Genomic DNA, 23,237 nt, shown 5'->3' on the forward strand with positions numbered 1-23,237 from the left:
TTCTTCGATTGATGGTTCTTTCACGTTTTTCGTTTCATTTCGGTAGTCATCTTTATCATCTTCCTGATGAATAGGGGTTAATGACCACTCTGGTTTAATTCTTACATAAACAATCACACCAACCACCCATTAGTTCGTCACTCTAACGACAACTGTACAGTATTTCCACGACTCACCGTTGATGGACTTACGAATCTATATATATAAAATAAGAGTTTTGTCTGTACATTGCTCAGAATTTGAAAATAATGGTATTTCTGTATCGGTCATGTCCATAGTAACAAGAAAATGCACTTTTTGCTTTTCCGTAATTTCTGTCTGTCTGTCTGTCTGTCTGTCTGTCTGTCTGTCTGTCTGTCTGTCTGTCTGTCTGTCTGTCTGTCTGTCTGTATATATGTATGTATGTACACGCATCACGAGAAAACGGTTGAAGAGAATTTAATGAAAATCGGTATGTGAAGTCGGGGGATGAGCCTCTACAATCTAAACTATAAATCATTTTACTCACGCTGAGTGAAATGGTAGTTTAGGGGAAGGCCTAAAATTGAATTCTCAACTATTTATGTTATTAGTGGTCTAATGAAAATCGGTATGTGAAGTCGGGGAATGAGCCTCTAAAATCTGGGCTATAAGTAATTTTACTCACGCTGAGTGAAACGGTAGTTTAGGGGAAGGCCTAAAATTGAATTCTCAACAATTATGTTATTAGTGGTCATATTTTAAAGAAAATGGGTATTCAAAGTTGGGGAATAAGCTGCTACAATCTAGGCTATCAATACTTGTATTCACGCTGAGAAAAATGGTAGTTTAGGGGAAGGCCTAAAATTTAATTCTCAAATATTGTTATTAGTAGTCCTATCCTGATGAAAATCGGTATGTAAAGTCAGGAAATAAGTCGCTATAGTCTAGGCTGTAAATTATTTTATTCACGCTGAGTGAAATGGTAGTTTAGGGGAAGGCCTAAAATGTAATTCTCAAATATTTCTTATTAGAGGTGTAATCGATGAATGCTACATAACTAAGGTTATATAATATTAAATTTCCTATTATTCATGTCTTATACATTGTTACCGTACTGGCTATGATCACAAAGATATTCATGAATTTGGATTTTTGTTACTAAGTCCATATCAGCACCGAGTAACGAGAAAATGGGTAAAAGGTATTTAATGAAAATCGGTGTGTAAAGTCGGAGAGTAAGAAACTACAGTTTATGGTACAAAATATTTTACAAATCACAGAGTTGAAAGAAAACTAAATGTGAAGGCCTACAATATAGAAAGCTCATAACATTGATCAACAATACCATTACATTGACCATTGTTTGTCGTGATGTGCTTTGTGTCTTCTGTTGCCCCTCATCTCTGGTAGATAGGATTACTGCTGCGTACAGAGTATTTTTATTTGATTTACGTCGCACCAACATAGATAGCTTTTATGGCGACGATGGGATAGGAAAGGGCTAGGAGTGTCTTAGGCCTTAATTAAGGTACAGGCCCAGCATTTGACTGGTGTGAAAGTGCGAAACCACAGAATACCATCTTCAGCACTGCCGACAATGGGGTTCGAATGCACTATCTCTCGGATGCAAGCTCACAGCTGCGCACCGCTAACCACACGGTCAACTCGCCCAGTCGTACAGAGTGTAACAGCCTGCCTGAATATTGATGGGAAGTAGCTGGGGAGTTAGATAACTTTCTTCTTTAGCATGCCATTCCCCTGGTTTATAAATTTTCTGATACTAATGGTACGTAACACACTGGATCATCATAGCAGGCTATTCAATCCCTACTCTGAGGCACTGTTTGGAACGAACAGTGTGCATATTTAACGGAATAATGGCAGATGAGTGTTCATGGCAATCTGAGGCTTGGTCATCCCAGCTCTGGAACTTTGGACTACTAGATTGGCACCGCAATCTAACCGCAGCACTGTTCGTTAAAAGTGATAAAACGTGCGGCTTTCCATTTGATCGAGTATTTTATATGATAGCATTGCTTTTAATCGCTACATTCATACTTACGTTTTTGTAATGACCTATGTTGATTTCAGTTAGGAAAACCACAAAGTCAGTCTTTCTGAGAATCCCGTAGCGAAGCACGGGTACATCAGCTAGTAAAAATCTAAATTCGTTACCCATTATTATAGTTGGTAAGGTGAAATTGTATCAGATATAAATGACCAGAAAAATATATTTTCTGTAATAATTGTTATGCAGATGTATACGATGAAAATAAAAAAAAAGTCCAAAAGTAATGGAGTGCAGTCGAACGAAGTCGGGTGATGCTTGAAATATTAGATTAGAAAATTAAGTCATAAAGGAAGTCGATGAATATTATTTGGGTAGTGAAATAACTAAGGATGACAGAAATAAGGAGGTCACAAAATGCAGACTAGCACAAGCAAGGAGGGTCTTTGTTAAGAAAAAAATATGCCCACTTCGAACATTGGTATAGGAATTAGAAATATGTTTTTGAAAACTTTCGTCTGGAGCGTGGCATTGTATGGAAGTGAAACATGGACGGTAAGTAGTTCAGGAAAAAAAAAAAAAGAGAATACAAGCTTTTGAAATGTGGTGTTACAGAAGAATGCTGAATGTGAGATGTATAGATGAAATCACGAATGAAGAGATACTGAATAGAATTGGTGAGAGGAGAGCGTTTTGGCAAAATATGACGAGAAGAAGAAATAGAATGATAGGACACATCTTAAGACACCCAGGACTTGTTCAGTTGGTTTTTGAGGGAAGTGTAGGCGGTAAGAACGCTAGGGATAGACCAAGGCATGAATAACAAGGGCGCGGATTCATATGCACTAAAAACTCCAAAAATATGCATGCGCATATGCACTAAAAATGTTGAAAATATGCACGAAAATACGCACTAAAATAAAACAAATTACACTTACCAAACGCATTATTTAATTTCAACCCAGTGTTAAATTGATTGTTCTACGTCGACAGACGTAACTGGACAATACGTGTACACTGACACTCATCGCTCGGAACATTCTTCTGGCAAAGACTGTCTGATTCCACGTATGCAGTTGTTTATGGATCGAATCTTCTTCAGTCCTGGGTTTGAGTCCAACACCGCACTGAGTTTCCTTTTAACTTTTTCTCCAGTTTCACAACCGGACAGCATTTAAAGAACTAATGGGTGTTTTGAATTAACTGAAGTGATTCGTGTAGAAGTGCACCGCGAGTTTCTAGGCCCTTAATCGCCTTCGAAAGTGACGAATAATGCACATGGACGAAACTGATATCTTTATATACAGTTTCAGATTCAAATGCGCACTTTGCTTTACGAACACACGCAGTATGACTACCATCAATACTTTTAACTTCACCTTTCACTTGATTAAAGTTCTCCTGGTCGAACGATATTGCGGATAATCAAGTTCCCCATCTTGTGAGAACAGGTTCCGGCGGAAGAGAAACCTGAGGCAGATGACTGTTGTACAACTGTAGACGAGCCGGTGCTTTTAGGAATAGATTTTTCCCCCACTTGAAATTACTTTATTGACAGATGGAAAGAGGGTACGTATCTTTTCTGAAATACGATGCCATCCATGGATCAAACATGTGACATTGATGCGATTTGGAAAAAATACTAGAAAAGACTGACCGAGCTCGATAGCTGCAGTCGCTTAAGTGCGGCCAGTATCCAGTATTCGGGAGATAGTGGGTTCGAACCCCACTGTCGGCAGCCCTGAATATGGTTTTCCGTGGTTTCCCATTTTCACACCAGGCAAATGCTGGGGCTGTTCCTTCCTTCCCAGTCCTAGCCCTTTCCTGTCCGATCGTCGCCATAAGACCTATCTGTGTCGATGCGACGTAAAGCCAATAGCAAAAAAAAAAAAAAAAAAACCCAACCTAGAAAAGACTGACCAGCTTTCATCATATACTGTGACTAAATGGCGCACTTTGTAACAGTCACTCTCCGATTCACTAGGCCACAGAAGTCGCAGGGAATCGTTAACAAATCTTGCAACTGTAGCGTGGTTGGATTTTTCTAGCACTTTGCACGGAAGTAAATGAGGTTTGCCGGGTGCTTCTGGATATAAATTACCCACTACGAAGTTCGCAATGTATCGACCACATGAATCGGTTGTTTCATCTACCGATTTCTAGTTACAGTTCTCTCCTATGAGATTATTTATTACTAAAAGGGTGTGTGGTAATAAGCTTACTTTCGACAATATACCATATACGTTCTGGAAAAAGGAGATTGGCGTTTGGTTTCCCCATTAAATTTGAGGTTAAGAAATTTTACTGTATAAATGAAACGAAGGATTAATTTGATAGAACAAAATATATTCTTGAAATTGTATATAAAAATAGTAAGTCTTGTTGCGATAAAACAGATGAGAATATGAAATTATGACATTGCAACTGAAAGAAACTAGGCATGAATTTGAATTCTTCTTGACCGGACATTTAAAAATTTATACGAAATATATCCCTCACTGGTTCACTTGACTGTACCTTCAACACTTTGAGTGTAATTACGACGTATTCCTTAGATCTGGTGTTTACTGTAGATGTGTCACGCCTAATTTGGTGATGTATCCATGTGACTGCTTCTTCTCCATATCATATAACTTCTTTGGAAGTCTGTATGGTATGACTCCATTGCAAGTGTATCCTTCTATGACTCCATCACTGTTCACCATCCACTTCTTCTCTCTTCACCTTCCGTTTAACTAATGAATCCCGTTGACTGACTTAGGCTACTCCATCTCGTACACTTCATGGCCAACTGTGCCCCTCCTTCCAGTAGAATAATGACTCACGCTACAAGATACAGCCACCTTTTATAGACGTTGGTACGTAATCTCCAGAAATAACTATTATCGGCTCCCACCTCGCGACAAGTGTTACATACAATGGTGAAATCCCCCGGGGTTCCCTGAGTATCCCCAAGACCGTGAGCGCATCGCTAAATGCTCACGATGACGTAGCAATGACTTGGCAGTAACGCCAGCAGTATTGCACAATGTAGCAATGTCATATCTACATCTGACATACAGCAACTCTTTACTGTACATATCTTTAGTGTTAATCTACACACACGTATATATGCATACAGTTAACTACAATCGCGCAAGCGACAAGCAGAATTGAATTGAATAAGAATGATAATACAATAATAGTAATCTCATAGATAAAATAATAATAATAATAATAATACGGACATAATAATAATAATAATCATAATAATAATAATAATAATAATAATAATAATAATAATAATAATAATACAGATATCATCCTGTAACGGGATTTGAACCGTTACAACAATCATCAGCGGAAAATGTACTAACTTCCTTGTCAGTTAAAAGTAGTGCTGCGTATTCTTACTCTGTTTTTTTGATCTGAGACGTGAAGTTGTTTTCGAATGCTGTTCAGTTTATCGCATTTTACACTCCTGTCGCACACTTGCCAATACACTACTTCACCGTCACTTGTATAGTCACTATTGCCTGATATCCAGAGTTTAAAAAGACGTAGAGCTCTTATCTTAAGGCATTTTTACATTTTAATTTGGTAAAAACACTGCAATAGACGAAGAGCAAGTTAACAGATGAACGCACTTGTTTAAGCAAACCTTGGGAGGCTACTGTAAGGAGGTAGGAATGTCAGAAAGGAGGACATAGCTGTTGTGAAAAGGATTATTATCCGTATACGTGCTTGTATTACGACACTGAAAGCATTTTCCTTGATCAGGGAAGGCTTCTCGTGTTGCCAACGAATGTATATCATACAGAGTTAATTAGATTTTCATTTCGTTCAGAAATCTTAGATAATCGATCACACATAAGAGCAAAATATATTTGTATATGCATTAACGTTCAAAATATGCATTTGCATATGCATTTTTAAATAATCCGTGCCCTAAATATAACAGGTTAGAGCAGATGTAGGATGTAATAGTTACGTAGGAGTGGAAAGGTTAGCACAGGATAGGGTGGCTGCGTCAAACCAGTCTGTGGGCTGATGACTCGAACAACAACAATGCAGATTTTATATATATAACTCATGTTTTCGGAAATATTTCGACGTTTATGAAAACTATAATAATCGCGAATATCGCAGCTATTTTCCTCACACGGTAGAATCGCATGAACCAGGAAATACATATTGCACAACTTGTATAACGTACAATGTTTCGATACAACTAATATTAACGGAGGAATTTGACACTTTCTGTTTTTTCCCTCTTTAATAATATACAGGGTATAAAAACAAGGTTGGTCAAACTTTCAGGACACATTGCTCGCACGAAGAAGAAAATGTGTTTTGTGTATATTGCTCCGGAAAAGCTTCCCTGGTTTCCACTCTCTCCGGACCTAAACCCATTAGATTTTTATTTGTGGGGGCATTTAAAAGCTCTGGTGTATCGAACTCCGGTACAGTATACAGAGTATCTTCATGCCTGTATTGTGGAAGTCTGCGAAACCATACGCAATACTCCAGGGATAAACACCTTTTCCCCTAATACTAATGTGTCTTCTCTAGTTCTACGAATCATAAACATAACTAATTGTATATTCCTCTCAAAGCATACTTGACGCAGACTGAAAATCTGGTCCCGACAGATTTTTTGTGGTAAGAAACCACGCTGGTTTTAATGAAACTTACTCTTTACCATCGATCGCTTCCTCCTTTCTAAAATGCTTGTGAACACCTTGCCTGATATACTGATCGATGAAATACCTCAATATTTGTTGCAATAATTTCTGTTCCCTTGCTTAAGCCTCTAGATGGGTAGAGCGTAATGTCACAGCCGTTGTGGTTTTACTCCGCGTGAACTCCATTGCTCGGGACTTCAATAGAAAGATTTCCTTTTAAGGGGCCCATAGACGTGCAATATTATTGCGCAAAATGGATTGTACAATATATTGTTAGCTGCCTATAGACGTACAATATTATTGCACAAAAATCGAGTTTGTGCAATATATAGAATCGTGTGGAGATAATATTGATAGTTGTGCAATATATTGTGCAAAGCGGTCATAGACGTACAATATGCGTTGCACTATATAGTCAGTCCATGCTGGTATTTTATTTGGTGATTATATTGAGTGACATTGATCTTTGCTGCGTTTTGATCACCGTGGGCGTAAGTGCCAAAAAGAAGCAGAAACGGAAAAGAAGCACAAGGGCCAAACAGTGGTTTCTAGACAGAGAAATATACACTCATGAAAATTTACTCAATGAACTGAGAAAACGGGAACCAAATGATTTTCGAAAGTTTCTGCGCATGAATGGTGAATTGTATGATGAACTCCTCGCTTTGCTCTTAACGTCTCTCAGAGCCGAAAGGCCATGGTACACTTCGATAAACTCCAAAATAAACTTTTTCTCCTCCTTTTGCCTGCCATCACGATACCTTCTCCAATGCTTGTTGATACCAACTGGCGGGAGGACGGGATATTGCACAATATTGCTTACACACAGCACAGTATTTTGCGATTTGCGCAATATATTTCAAACTTTCTTGATTTCGTACAATATATTGCACAACTCTTCAATATTAAATACACACTATCAATTTTATTGCACAAACCCCAATATTACGCAGTAATATTGTACGTCTATGGGCCCCTTTACTGTGACAATATTTTCAATATACACCTGTCTGTTCCGTGGTTCTCTAGGATCTAAAATAGGTTCTGCTGGGTTATCCAATACACTATTCATTTCTCTTTTTCTTCCTAGACCCTTAATTACAGTCCAGAACAGTTTTGGTGACGCTTGACAAAGTCTTTCCATTTTATTGCCGAAATCTTTCCATTCCATTTTATTGCCGAAATCTTTCCATGATTTATTCAGGGATGATTTGTTTAGCTCGCACCAATCTTCGGATTGAACAAAACAAATAATACTTTCTAGTTATCTTGACGAAGAAAAGAGTAAATACTGTCATATTCTTATGAGATTATTTCTTGTTATAAGCCTGTATGTATACAGAATAATGAAATATAGTGTTACTTAAATATTCGTTAATAAACGCCTGAAATAGGTAATTCAGGAACCCTGTCAAAACTGTTTCTTTCTCTAACGGCTTTGGCTCTTCAAAGAGTTGAAAGCCAAAGCAAACAACTCCCGGTATGTATTAACTTCGTCTGAGAAGAGAATGAGATTGATAGGCCTATCACTTTCTCCGTCATACACTTTATTAAAATTACATTCACTAAATTTAATCCTATCCACGGTATCCCCTGCCTGTCGTAAGAGGCGACTGAAGGGGGCCCCAGGGGCTCTTAATTGGGAGCGTGGATTGTCGACCACAGGGGCCTTAGCTGAGTCCTGGCATTACTTCCACTTACTCTTGCCATGTTCCTCACTTTCATCTATCCTATCTGACTTCCCTTGGCTAACTCTTGTTCTTTTCCGACCCAACGGTATTTCAGTATTCGAGGTCTAGGGAGTCCTTCGTTTTCGTGCCCTTTGTAGCCATTGCCTTTGTTTGGCCGATACCTTTCATTCTTCGAAGTGTCAGATCCCTTGTTTTTTCCTCTGATTAGTGTTAATAGAGGATGGTTGCCCAGTTGTTCTTCCTCTTAAAACAATAATCACCCCCACCACTTTGTCTAATGTCCGCCTCCGTAGCGTAACGGTTAGTGTTATTAGCTGCCGTCCTCGGGGGCCTGGGTTCGATTCCCGGTACTGCCAGAAATTTAAGAATGGCAGGAGGGCTGGTATGTGGTTGAAATGGTACATGCAGCTCACCTCCATTGGGGGTGTGCCTGAAAAGAGCTGCACCACCTCAGGATGAGGACACGAGTTTGCATTAACTATCTCATACTCTTCTAATATATTTTACGTGGCCATTCGAATTAATAATAATCCAAACATTTGAATGTCTTGAACGTGTCTTCATGCGTAGCCATTCTACAAAATAATGATGATTGATAATATTTAACGAAACTTTGCTTGATCATGAGACTGAGGGTAAAATGAATGAGGATAAAAGAGGGATATTGTCGATAAACTACAGATTTTTGTACACAGTCATCAGGAAGACCCCATCGAGTATACTTGAATTAAAAATACACTTGAATTAAAAGAAAAAGGTTTCGAGACAGGGGATGTGTCTTAAATCTATTTTGATGGTGGTGGTTGTTGTTGTTGTTGAAGCTAAACTTCAAATATAGTAGTGGTAATGCAGTTCAATATGCTTAAGGGTGTAAAGTATTAATTTTACTTTGGTTAAATCCCCCCGTGGGTGGGGGCAGTAGAATAACACCCACGGTATCCCCTGTCTGTCGTAAGAGGCGACTAAAATGGGCCTCAGGGGCTCTAAACGTTGGAGCGTGGGTTGGCGACCACGAGGCCCTCAGCTGAGTCATGGCATTGCTTCCACTTACTTGTGCCAGGCTCCTCAATTTCATCTATTCTATCCGACCTCCCTTGGTAAACTCTTGTTCTTTTCAGACCCCGACGGTATTACGTATGGAGGCCTAGGGAGTCTTTCATTTTCATTCCCTTCGTGGCCCTTATCTTCCTTTGGCCGATACCTTCATTTTTCGAAGTGTCGGACCCCTTCCATTTTTTCTCTCTGATTAGTGTTATATAGAGGATAGTTGCCTAGTTGTACTTCCTCTTAAAACAATCACCACCACCACCTTACTTTGGCTAAAATATGTGATGGGGTTGGGATGAGGGGTGGGGGTGGGGGAGTACTAAACCACCACCTCGCTGCACTTGGGGTAAATAGTTTAACATGTGAAAATGTGCGCGCCAGAGATATTCAGTTTATTTGTCTAGTTGTTCACTGTATTAACTGATTTTGTGGATCATTGGAGCATATTTAAAGAGCCTTTGTTAAACAATGCCATCAGTCGCCGTCAATGGCTAGCATACCCATTGCGAAACAAAGGAATCTAGTTTCGCGTTTGACAATATTTCTGCCAGTGCCATTTAGACCGAGTTATGCCAATACGAGGACAAACAAACAGTTTAGAGAGAGACCAGAATACCTTCGTCCTCGTGGGCTCATTAGCGAACACAGATGTAAAAATGCTTTGTAAAGTTCGAAACATTGGTAAGGGTCCCGTGTTTCTCGTTAAGCCGTGGGACTGTTCTCAATGAACAGTGATGGCAAGTTACCAAAGTTCATTCTCGATCTGGCATTACAAAGAAAGCTCAGAACAAGTGAAGTCCATTTCGTACTTTCAACTACATTGAACTGACTCCAAATTTAAGGGGTGGGTAAGAGGTTTACAAGGGGGAGCAGCGGAGCACAGACAACTTACTTAGAAGAAAAAGGAAAAGTGTGATTTGATAAATAGAGGAATTAATGTTCATACTACATTAAAACCTGTGTGCGAGAGGTTTTCTTTGTTGAGTTGGCATGTAAGTGGAATTATTTAATCAATGCATAATTCAGTTGTTTATTTAGTCCTGCTCCTTGGGTCCATGGTCAGCGTTATGACCTTCGATTCAGAGGGCCCTGGGTTCGAACTCCGGTCGTGTCAAGGATTATATACACTTCGGGTTAATTCATTGGGCTCGGGGACGGAGTATTTGTTTCAATGCACACTTCTTCTTTCACTCACAAGATACCATACTAACATAAACGGAAACATGCAACAGTGAAATATCTTTTCATACAATGTTGGCATCAGGAAGGGCACCCGGTCGTAAAACAGGGCCAAGTCATATGTACGAAACAGTTCGCACTTACGACCTCATCAGAGTGTGGGAAAAGTGGCGGAAGAAGAATAAGAATAAGTTCTACAAGTGTATTCAAACATCTCTTCAAGCAGACACTTTAGATCTGAAACAGCAGCGTGATGTTGATACTTTGTTCACGTATGATTGGCAGGTACAGATGAACCCCAGCTATACGTTTTCGAAGAGAGACGGCCGAAAGAATGTACAAGTGAGAAAACATAGTAATGAATTTTCTTATGGAACTGAAACTGTGTTATTACTCAAACTTCTGTATAAGAAAGCAATAAATGAAACAGACACGCACACTGCATTATTTAGAGTAAAGTATTGTACTTGATTTTTAAAATGGTCAATTTTTCGTTGTTTGATTTTTCCACACCATAACACAGTAGTCGGTCATATATACGTGTGCAGCGACAATGCGTTCCATAAATATACGGAGCGTCAACATCTACAGTAATGTCGCCTCGCTTTGCGCATTGTCGGCGTCAACGCTTTTATCCGTAGGTGGTCTTAAAAAGGTTATATCGAAATTCGAAATAGTCCGCTTAATGAATTCAATGGGATTAGATGTCAGTTTTTTCTCTGTGACTCTCACATCCTCGATACTGTATAACGTATAAATGAGTAGGGTAAATTAATATCTTTCAGTTATAGGGACCAGACAAATGCGAAGTATTTCCGAGAGAACTTTTAATTGGGCAAAGAATTCTACGAGTCACAGTAATGCATTTAGTAGGGTTTATGAAGATCTTGCTTTAAATGAAGCCATGAAGAGAAACTTGCCTTCAGCTTTTCATGGTCCGATCATTGAAGAATTTATGAAAAAGGAGGGGTGGCTGGATTTCATGTATAAATAATTTTTGAAGATACAGTGGAACCTCTATATCTCGAATCACCTCGGGAGCTACATTTTATTTCGCGTTATCGAAATTTCGAGATATTGGCCTAGAGAATACCGTTTTTGAACATGTATAGCACATAATTGAATCATGTGTGTCTGCGGGCTTATACTGAATACAGTATTTTTAACAGTATCTAAAAATATACAAACTCTATTTTACGGCATCACTTTAATTATAACCCTTATTATAGTAACTTTTTAGAAGACAGGATACAGTACATACAGAAGTGAAACAAGAAACATAGCTCGGTTAACACCTTCGGAAAAAATCCGTTAGGCTCTTGTGTGTGTTACCTCCTTTCCTTCCTTCACGTTGAAACTTCTCGTCAATACCACGCAGCCGAGATAGAGCTTGTCATTCACGACGTCGGGGGTTGCTATCGTACGTGACCGGTAATTAATTCACACCCGAAAAACAGCGAGGCTTCGCCGAGTTCAATCAATCCGATCATTAGAAGTTTTAGTTTTTCTGTTCCATCATATTAGCTCCCAGCATCACTGTACACCTTTGTTTACTTTTTAACTGTTCTTCACAAAGCACAAATGCCGTAGTGCACAGTTATGTATGTTCAGTCTTTAGCCCTAAGGCTGGTTGGATCCTCAACAGCTTTGCCATCAGCTGTCATAGATGGCCTAGGCATCACTGAAGAGGTGTACTAGGGAAATGAAGAGTGAGGTAGTTTCCCGTTGCTTTCCTCACCGAGCCAGAAGATGCTATGACATATCAGTCTGCCAAGACCACTGAAAATTGCACAGTTAATGTTGCACAAAATTCGAGTTACCGAGTATTTTTTTTTTTTTTTGCTTCATGGGAGGAAATGTTTGCTTCGAGAAATCGAGAAATTCGTGTAACCGAATTTCGAGTAATAGAGAAATATCATGCACCTGTGGTGTGCTGGAATGCTTTCTGCACACCTTATGACTGGTTTAAAAGAGATTGTGTTAAATTATGTAAACACGTGAAATTTAGTTACTTCGAGATACTAAAAATTCGAGTAATTGAGGTTCGAGATATCGAGGTTCGACTGTAATGCCTTGAAGTTTAAAGAATGAACTTATTTTATTGTATTAATAATTATAATATAGTTATGTGAACGAATCGTATCCACGAAATTTCATTATAACTTTTGTCCCAAATGGTCCCAACCAGCCCTTCAGGTGAAGGTAAAAATCCCTGACCTGGCCGGGAACCGAACACGGGGCATCTGGGTAAGAGGCAGGAATGCTACCCCTATACCATGGAATTATGATATTAAATTAATTACAATATTCAATGTACTTAACATCTCTTCAACATGTACTAAATGTACGTAACACAAACTAATAGGTTGAAAGTCGGTTTCGATTACAATATTCAAATTATATTAAATAAATTAAAATTTAATTTGCCTAGATATTGGTATAATTGAATTGTGCATGCCGTCAACTTGAACTTGTGCTTCGCCACAGCCTGCAGATTGAAATTCTGACACACTGATACTCTTAAAATCTATAGTGATTAAAGTGATTTACCTTATTATTATTATTATTATTATTATTATTATTATTATTATTATTATTATTATTATTATTATTATTATTAATGTGGAATGCATAATTCAGTATGGTATACTATTCATTGATTTAGAATGTACAATGTAATTAACCAGTAATATAATATAATATAATCATTTAATGTCATCTTTTTCTTTTCATTAAGAAATAAATATTTCTTTTTACATGTGAAATAAATAGAGGTGGTATAAGATTTTTACACATCCTTCATGAAAGAGATGGCTAAAAAAATTTGCCAATTTGATTCTGTGGTTACAGAATTGTTGATTCTGTCAGCAAATTCATGACTTTGTGTAAATTATTGTTTATTCTAAAGAATTAAATTTTGTAATTGAAAGATGAAAGTGTCATCTGATGTTGAACAATTTCATATCTCCTTGTTTTAAATAATAAACATACTTGTACTTTATAGACAAAATGTGTAACTTATTTACCATCTAGGTCAAATTCAACTGTCTATCTGAAGAAATGGTACTCACTACTGTAAGAAGGAATGCTGCTTAGATTCTTCAGTTTACTAATGACTACTTTGTTTTCTGCCTTCACCCGTCATAACTACATAAAGCAGTATTCTCCCACTATCCTCCAGTCTCTTGTAGTCTGAATAATTTGTGCTTTGTACATTACCTATGCATGATTTGTGAGCAGTAATTTTCTCTGCTCTGTTATGTGTGTATTGAAAACTTGTTCTTGTATATTGCAGCTAAATGTAGGCTTTCCTCTTTATAACCTCTGTAATATAATTGTTTCCACTTAAGTTATATGTTACTATTGTTATTTCTGTAGATATACAGTACATGGTTTGTGGGGAAGGTATTTGCATGGTGATATGTGGATTTATCCTGCACTTGTGTTTTCATCTGTCAGTATCTCACTGGAATTGTTCATTGTAATTGTTTTTGTGATAAATACCACAATGTGTACTGGTACTCGTGTTAACAGAACCTAGAATGTAAAACCTGATTATAGTTTTGGTCATCTTTGTCATTTGTTTTTATTATGTGCCTCCTAATGTATGCATGCTTTTGTTAACGAAATAAACCGGAATACCAAAGATGTCCAGTGAAGTTGGTACATTTTGCTCAGTTATATACAATTGTAACTTTTTCATATTATAAATTCAAAATGATTAACTTTTCACCAATGAAGTTCTTTAATTAGGTGTGCAATGAAAGATTTTCTAACAAATAATTCACCCATGTTATGAACAATGTCCATATCGTTCTTTATACAGTTCTTTTCATAGAGTAACTAAAAGAAGTTGAGATGACATTCAAGGGAAAAAAAGGCCAACTTCTAAAGAGAAGGAGATCTACTTTGTGGAAATGGGCCACTTTACAATGCAAGATTATTTGTTGAACTGATGACAACATAAGTAAACTGAAATACGGTGTATATATATAAAAATAAAATAAAACAATGATGAATTCTGCCAGGGTGACCAATCATATTCTATCCTACTGGCAGAAGAGAAAGATTAAGACCCTGTGGTTAACAGAAGTGGCTAAAGATCTTCAGGAACTAGGAACAGTTGAAAGTGACATCAGAGACCGTTCACTACTCAGAATAATTCTGAAATGAAGGAGGTTCCATGACAATCTGACCTGTAAGAAGACAGGTCCTCTGTGGGGAAAAAAAGAGAGGAAGGAGCAACACAAACAGAGAATGTGCATGTACTGAATATCGTGGTCCTTATTTGGTCTTATCGAAATAGAGAGAGAAAATAAAACAAATTACGTACAATGAGAAAAACATATCTGAATGTTAATTTCTTTGGGCTAGGCTTGAACATATTGAACCTGATTTGAATGGTGGCTGAAAGGCTCAAGTGTACATGAAATATCGTGCACCTGTGGTGTGCTGGAATACTTTCTGCACACCTTATGACTGGTTTAAAAGAGATTGTGTTAAACTTTGTAAACAAAAATAAATGAAAGGTTTGGTCAGGTTTTTTGGTGGAGAAATTCAGATGGTCACAAATATGTAGGAGTAAAGTAGTTGCCATTAATTACCACAAGCCTTCGGTTAGTGATGCCAGTACAGGGGTAGCTTATATATGCCTTGCGAGTAAATAGTCTCTGGGTTGGGAGGGGAGCCAATCTCCCGGGTCTGCACTTCATTGTCAGGACCCAAGTGAGATGTTTCTTTAGAGGGTAGGTTTTCAGATCACTTCTGTGCATTGTTTCTTGACAGTTGCAAATCTTGCTGTACGGCTCAAGAAGAATGTCAGACTGTATGAGAATTTTCCCAGGTAGTCATGTCCAACACTCAGATGAAGCTCGACAACAGACTCTCTTTGTGACCAGTCTGAAATATTGGAGACTTCTTCTTTCGATGGCTTCAGAGGTAATCTCTTTTCCAGTGCATGGTGATGGCTTTTAAATAACTTCTTGACCATGAAATAATGTTGGACATATTGACAGCAACATTTTATGATGATAAAATTGATATTCTGTTGGGGGAAATTTTCGTGGAGCTTCATCACCTTTCAATTTAATTAGACAATATTGATCTGTAGAGTCATTCTCCATTGAAGATGCGATACTTATAAGCACTTTAGGCATTTATAATTGCTGTAAAACTTACTTCAGGTACATTTGTAAGCCACAAAGATTCCTGACATCAACCTCACCAGAGGAGTTAATAAAATAAAATAAATTACATGATGTATGATATTAGGAAGGGAGAGGGTGAAATCCAGTGCAGTCACATAGTCTACTCCTGTCGAGTAGAATCAAGGTGTCTGCTCAAGGTTTAACTTCTACATCTGATGGACAAATCACTATCAACAGCATCATATGCCCTCACTCCATGTGAACACTCTGGAGAGGTTTGAATTGAATCCAGGCTTTTGGCACGCAATCTAGAGATTAGAAATTGTATACCACCACCTCTCCTACGCTGCTGGCCAACATTTTGATGGTGATTTTTTTTTTTTGACCAACAGGACTCGAACCAACTTACAATGGTGTCGATCATGACTTGATGCCTTAACGATCATGACCACCAGGCGGGCACAGAGTGCTAGAAATATTATTAAAAAATAGACCTTATGTTATCAAATTATTGTTATGCTGAAGGGCATAAAATACCACTGGGGTAGAATCTTTCTTGACTTACTGTGCAATGCTGCCACATTATCTGGTGAGCTGGAAGTGATCAGCAGGACGTAAGCATTACATCAAGACTGTGTGAAAAGTAATGTGAAGAGAACCAGGCATCTTCGGCAGCAGGACTGAAATTCTAAAATGTAAAAGCTTATCTTTCCTAACACACATTTATAAAGTCCAAAACAGTTATTACTATGCCTTCACAACTTCTGCACTTACAATTAGTCAAGACAACAGAGGCCACCTTCCCGTAAGAATTTCATGAAAGCGTTAAGGTTTCAAATCTCTCCTCATTCTGTATCATCTGTTTGAGTGAATGTAGTAGATACCATATAATGTTGTGTAAGAAGTATTCAGGCACTCTTTGTACATGTAAACTAGAGCTTAATGTCACGATGACTGCTGTTATAAAAGTAGGTAGTACATTTGATGTCGTTTCGTGCTACAAGATACCAACAGAATGAATGGAACAAATCAGCTTACTGACTCAGACATGGAGTGGTTGTCAGTTGCCACATCAGTAAGTGATTTGCTAGGACCATTTCTTCCCTTCTCAAGTTTACCAACTCAATTTTTAGGGGCGTGATTGTGAAACTAAAACAGGAATGCACAACCATAACAAATACAAGGCTGGGTATGTCACATGTGTTGACAGACAAGAGACCGTTGAGCATTGAAACAGGTTGTACAGGGGAATTACATGACATGGTGTGATGAAGTCGTCCACTATTAATTGTGCACCTAGCACCAGCACAGTGTGCAGGGAGATACGAAAACTAGGGTTAAAGGTTCTGAACCTGCTCATAAACTGTTCATTTCCCTTATGAAATCTATTGCCGCATTCAGTGGAACAAAGAGTGCTGCCGCTGATTTGAAGATTGTTGGAGAAGCACGATTTAAAGTGATCAATTGTGCTATACTGTGTGGTGGTCAGATGGAAGAGATAGTGTGTGACAAATTCCAGGAAAACTATACTTGTCCTCCTGTATAGTGACTGCAGTGAAATTTGGCAGAGTGTGAGGATACATACAATGAGTTTCATATTGAGTTCTGTACTGACATCTACTATACATATACAAAGAATGCTATAGTTGTACCTTTTGAATAAAACATTTAATCAGTGAAGAATCACATGATAAATATTAGCAGAACATGTTTTGTCCAAATGTAGGACATCTTCAGCTAGAAGATATGTGGGGACTAAAACATAATTGCAATTAACTTATGTGATTAAAAGAGGGAAATCATGTTCTCTCTGTTTAATATCAAGCACAAGCCCATTAGGTTATTAAGTGGAGTTTTCAGTCAACAGTATTCACTAATAGATTAAAATATCTACATAGTCATTAAAGTACACAACTTTAGGTACACTGATGTGATGGAATCACAATTAAAAGTCTTATGTGTTAGATAATATTATAGTCTTCATAAAATGAGAATTGTATGAACGTTTTATTTCATCAAGAAACAGTGCTATTACTATTTCAATGAGCTTTTTATGAAGACTGTCATATTATCTGACACACAAGACTTATAATTGTGATTCCATCACATCAGTGTACCTAATGTCTTATATTTTAATGACTACATACTAATTTTAATCAATTAGTGAATATTGTTGATTGAAAACTCCACTTAGTAATCAAGTAAGTTTAATTGAATTATGTTTTAGTCCCCACAAATCTTACAAGCTGAAAATGTCCTACATTTGGACAAAACATGTTCTACTAATTTTTATCCTGTGATTTTTCACTGATTAAATGTAGTAATGAAACGGTGGAACTATAGCACTCTTTGTATATGTAGAGTGTGAGGCACAGGTGTAAGGTGTCTTTCATTGAAGGGACTTTGTCTTCTTATAATACTAAAGAGCACATCAAAGTCAGAAGAATATAAAGATATTTTGATCATCTAATTTTCTATGGTTGAAGACCAGTTTGGAGGTGACCACTGATAATGCTCCCTGCCACAAAGCAAGGTCTGTTTGTGAGTGGTTTATGAGCAATAAGGTTCTGGAAATGTACTGGCCAGTCCAGAGCCTCAACCTGAATCCTTTTGATCACCTCTGAGATGAAATAGAATGGCAACTTTTCTCCAGATCCCTACGACAAACATCACTAACTGTGCTTGCTACATCACTCCAGGGAGAATGGTCTCTCCTATAGAGTTTGAGCTGTAATAAAGGTTACATTTTAATGTCCTCTACTGGGCAGTAGATCTGAGGAACACTTAGAGGATATTTTCGAGTTGGTGTGCCTATCAGAGCGTTTTTAAGATGACCTACAATAGAGCAGCCATGAGTGTGGCTAGGTTATCTGTCGATAAATGGAATTCTAACTATGAAGAGTAGTGTTGGAAACATCCACAGAGATATTGATACAAGAAAATAGTTTCCTTTTAAAAACTCACTGTAAGACTTCTTGGGAGATTAATGCAAGATTAACCTCGTATTGTAGTGGTACTAATCTTTCTGGGTTTCCCAGTCCTGCATAACTGAACTACTACAAGCTGTCGAGGAATGCTCTTCTACTAATTTCCTGATGCTGATATGATAATACACATGATGGCTCCTGTATTATCGTTGTAAGAAAGTGAGTATTTCAGCTGTTGTTGTATTTGTTAGCATATCAATGTCCCATCCCATCCCTTTGTTGTTTTTTTATTTGTGAGCGAGTTGGCACCTCTTTGTGGAGATGGGCACTTTGTGGTCTCCCCAGTACTAATACACGTGTCTCTCTCTGTTGTGTGTTGACAGGCTGTGCTTTTGTAACCTACACCTCGAAACAGTGTGCCATAAACGCTATCAAGAATATGCACCACTCACAAACCATGGAGGTAAGCCCCACCTGTGTCTCTTCTTCTTCTTCTCTTCTTTTTGTGTGTAGACTGTGTGCTAGAACTGGGACCATGGGTGGATAATGTGGTGGGAAAATATCACCTCAATTCCTGTAAAAAAAAAAAATTTGCACAACCCTTAGTATCCCATCTGTGTAATGTGCTGGAGATTAGGCCTCCTCTATATCCCATGTTTACCTACACTTAGCCTCCATTTTATTTGGTTTCCTCCAGTGGCATATACAGAGGGGTACCGAGGCTATCGGTGAAGCCCAAACCTCAAATGAGAATGATGGAAGTCTAAAGCACACATTATACCATTTACAAAACTTGAAAGCAATGAGAAAAAACGTCGCACGTATTTCTGAGATCAAGGCATTGAAGACTGATCTTGCAGCCCAGGCTCTGTGTCCCTTTCCCTTCACCACACCTTGTGCGGTTTGCTGCTGAATAATACCAATACAGTTGGTCCATTATTGGACATTATAAATTTTCCAGGTAACTCATTCCTGGTTGCCAGCGTTTCGCCCCAGTGTGCTAAGTTGGGCTCATCAGTTGGTAAATAGCACACGCAACAGACACATGGCTAGTGCATACCGTGGAGGCCACTGCTACTTGGAGCCACCAGCAGTGCCAGGCAGGCATCACTTTTTGGTAATGAAACAAAGTCTCTCAAGTGCATTGAGATAGATAACAGAGTGCTGGTATTTCACACCTGTTTACTTCTACATCCTTGAAGACATGCACTGCAGGGATGCTGGAATGGGAGTAATATAGTTTTCTTTTTATAGGTAGACCTGCTAAAATCAAATGCATTCTTTCAGGTTTAGTGTTTTCTTTTGTTGGTTGGAATCAAACCCATGCTAATGGGTCGGACACCACCACTGATCTCCCGAGGAAGCTAATAAACTAGTTTGATCGCTGTAAAATTCAACATTTTTATTTAATGATAATAATGATAATAATAATTGTGCATGACATCTGTATAGGCTTGGTCACCTAACAAGGATAAAATGAATGGCAAAGACGTCATAAACACCCAATCTCCAAGACAGGGGAATTAACAGCACTAGGGAGATGGTTCTGAAAATTGAACCGGGGCAAAGCCACAAAGCCAGACATTAATTTGCTAAACCTTAGGCTACCATTTCCACTGATCACATGTTGAGTATTGGTAGTACCAGAGACCAGGGAAGTAGCTTGTGAAGCAGCCTTGACAACACAGCAGGCTTCTCCATTGGCTGTTGGCTGCAGCTCAAATGCTCAAGGCTTGATGTTGACTAAACCAACCATCGAAAAGGGGTAACCTAATTCTAGTGGTAGCCCATGTTCTGATCCCAGAATACACCACTGGTTTCCTTCCTCTTTTTCCTTTTTTGTAGAAATAATTCTATTATTTTTTGTGGAAAGATTTAGTTTTCTTGTTTCCTATCACATTCTTTTGTGATTGGTGCATGTGATAAAATTTGAAAGGTAAGAATCGTGCTTAGAGCTGATGTTTATCGGACATAGCTAGATGCACCTTTTTGTACATATGAAGAAGGATATGTTTCACCTCTGCAGAATCAATAGCCTACAATGAGAGGTGTTTATCTTCCCTTATAAATTGAGAATAAAACTGGTCATTCAAAATTCAACATAGTTTGCAATAATTGTGGAGTTCCTTTTGAGTTTTATATTCTCTTACTTCTAGTACTACATTTCACCAACTTCAGTCTTCTAATATATGCACATGCCATGAGAATGGTTCTGCCTTTATTCAAATCAAGGTATAAATACGATTCCTTAATGAGAATGTCAGTAGAAAAAATCGGTTCAGTATTTAGAAATCTGGCCTTGTTTAGCTAACCTGGAAACACTTTTGAGTTGGGCCGATGACCTTCGATGTTAGGCCCCTTAAAACAACAAGCAAGCAACACTTGGGAGTAAGTTAAACCCCTACCTGATACCTATCAGTACAATGGAAAATACTTATTCACATATAAAACAAATGATATTTTTGTCAACAATAATTCTTTAATTTGGAAGGAAATTTTGAGAAAAGGTACATAAAAATTCTAATATTAAAGCAAAAAAAAAATGCATAGTTTCCTTTTTAGTAACTCCTATTTTACTAAATGTGTAATAATAATAATAATAATAATAATAATAATAATGATATGGCCTCGGTTACTGTTTGTAGGCATTTTATTTGATTTTATTCAGGTTGCCTTCATGTCAATTTTACATTCCTATGCCACCAAATGGATAACCTGTTGCATAGTTTTTAATTAATTTTGTTGTGTAAACATTCAATGTACTGTAAATGATGTTCGAGAAATCTGTGTATAATATGGAATGCCATAGGGACTTTTCTCTGCTTTTAAATCTGATCACCTCTGCTCGGTTTGGACCTGTGATCTGGAAGCTTCCACACTACCACTAATCTAGAGAGTGAGCTGTATGACTGTTGTGCTATGTCCAACTTCTGCTAGTCTGTAACTTATTAAAGGGGTTGTATCTGTGACCAACTGATCTGGGAGGGCTTTGCAGCAGCCATCAACATCAGTAACATCATTGGATATTTTATTAGAGATTAAGACTGAGATCTGTTTCAAAATAAAATTACGTATAGGAAAAATTAAATTTGAGAATAATATTTATATTCTGCCTGTTTGGTTTTCAGTCATGTTCTAGCACACACTCTTTCATGGTTCTTCTTTCTTACTCTACATTTTAACATCTCCTTTCTTCTCTTTAGCATTGTAAAGAAAAGTTCCTGTAAATACATCTAAAATTACTATATATGGTATTCGTTGGTCATATGTGAAGGATACAAAGGTTACTGACAACTGTAGATGTATTGTTGTAGATGTGTGTTATATGCTTCTGCCTACAAGTTTGCTTAAGCCTACCTCATTGAGGTGATTGTCAAGTGAAATATTTTCCTATGTTTGGTGTTTAGATGTTGGATAAATCTGTGAACATTTATGTGCTAGCAGTTCATGTACATTATTACCGGTAGTTTTAAACCAGCTTGATTAAACCCTGTGTTATGTTAATGTTGGTATTCTTTTTCTACCTATGGCTATAATATCTTTTTCACTTCTTCTTCCAGTTCTTTTTCTTTCAATTGTTACCTAAAACAAACTCTTGGAGGATAAGTTTGTATGACATTATCGGTCATAGTCATCAGCTTCCCTTCCAGCTTCAACCAGGTCAGGATGTTACAGGTACCTTTCCATCTTCCTCTATCCAGTCTCTATCTTATCCTCCTTAGCTCTGTTTTAATCCAGGGTCCTTCCTATTATACTATTCTTGATAGAGTCCAACCACCATAGTTGGAATCTATTTCTTATTCCCTTTCCCTCAATCATGAACTCTCATTTGCTTTAATATCCTTACTGGTACCTCTTCTACCCTCATAACATATCCAAACCTTTTTTTTTTCCCTTTCCATTCTGTCAGAAAGATTTTCCACCTTGATTTTCTTTCTGAAATCCTCATTTCCTACTCTGCCCTTCCTTGTCTTTCTCACTATACTTCTTAAAAGTTCCATCTCATTGGCCTGAATTTTGATCTCCTGTCTTTTTGTTAGTGTCAGTATCTCTACTACATATGGCAGTATGAAGCAGTAGTACATCTTACATACCACCTCTTTGCACTTCTCTGGTATTTCCTTCTTCCAGATGAAGATCCTGAGACTCCCCTAAAAAGCATTTCTCTGTATCCTTTTTATCAATTTCCATGCCTAGCTCTGCATCCTGCATCAGCTAACTTCCACAATTTCAAGGTTTATCTCCCAATTTGTATACAGTAGTAAATTTCCTTTCTCATTCTGCTCTAGTACCACAATGTTGGGTACCAAATAGGTTTGTGATTAGTAGCAAACGAGAGCGTGATGGCTTTTACACTACCTGTGATTAGTAGCACTATATGAGCGACACCATGGGATGAGGGAACCCATGGTTCTGGCTTGCCGATAATTAGTACACCACGGGATAGTACGAGTCCCTGTGGTTTGTACCCTTATGTGATGAACACCATACATTTGTGTTGCCTGTAAATCACAGAGATGAGATATCTATTATGTTTCACCTATTCAATACTAATTACGTGTTGATGTTACTAATAACTTTTATTCAACTTGGGATTGGTTTCGACACATAAA

General features: G+C 37.9%; 1 protein-coding gene across 6 annotated transcripts in view; it reads left to right on the forward strand.

The window, feature by feature from the left end:
* LOC136881281 (CUGBP Elav-like family member 2) overlaps positions 1-23,237 on the forward strand; it is a 1,536,179-nt gene that overhangs the window by 1,388,930 nt on the left and 124,012 nt on the right. For all 6 annotated transcript variants that reach the window (XM_067154068.2, XM_067154069.2, XM_067154070.2 and 3 more), the window contains one exon: positions 19,008-19,087. In XM_067154068.2, the coding sequence (XP_067010169.1) occupies positions 19,008-19,087 (80 nt within the window). The remainder of the gene's footprint in view (positions 1-19,007; positions 19,088-23,237) is intronic.

The sequence above is a fragment of the Anabrus simplex genome, chromosome 9 (genome assembly GCF_040414725.1).
Source record: "Anabrus simplex isolate iqAnaSimp1 chromosome 9, ASM4041472v1, whole genome shotgun sequence".
Taxonomy (NCBI): Eukaryota; Metazoa; Arthropoda; class Insecta; order Orthoptera; family Tettigoniidae; genus Anabrus; species Anabrus simplex.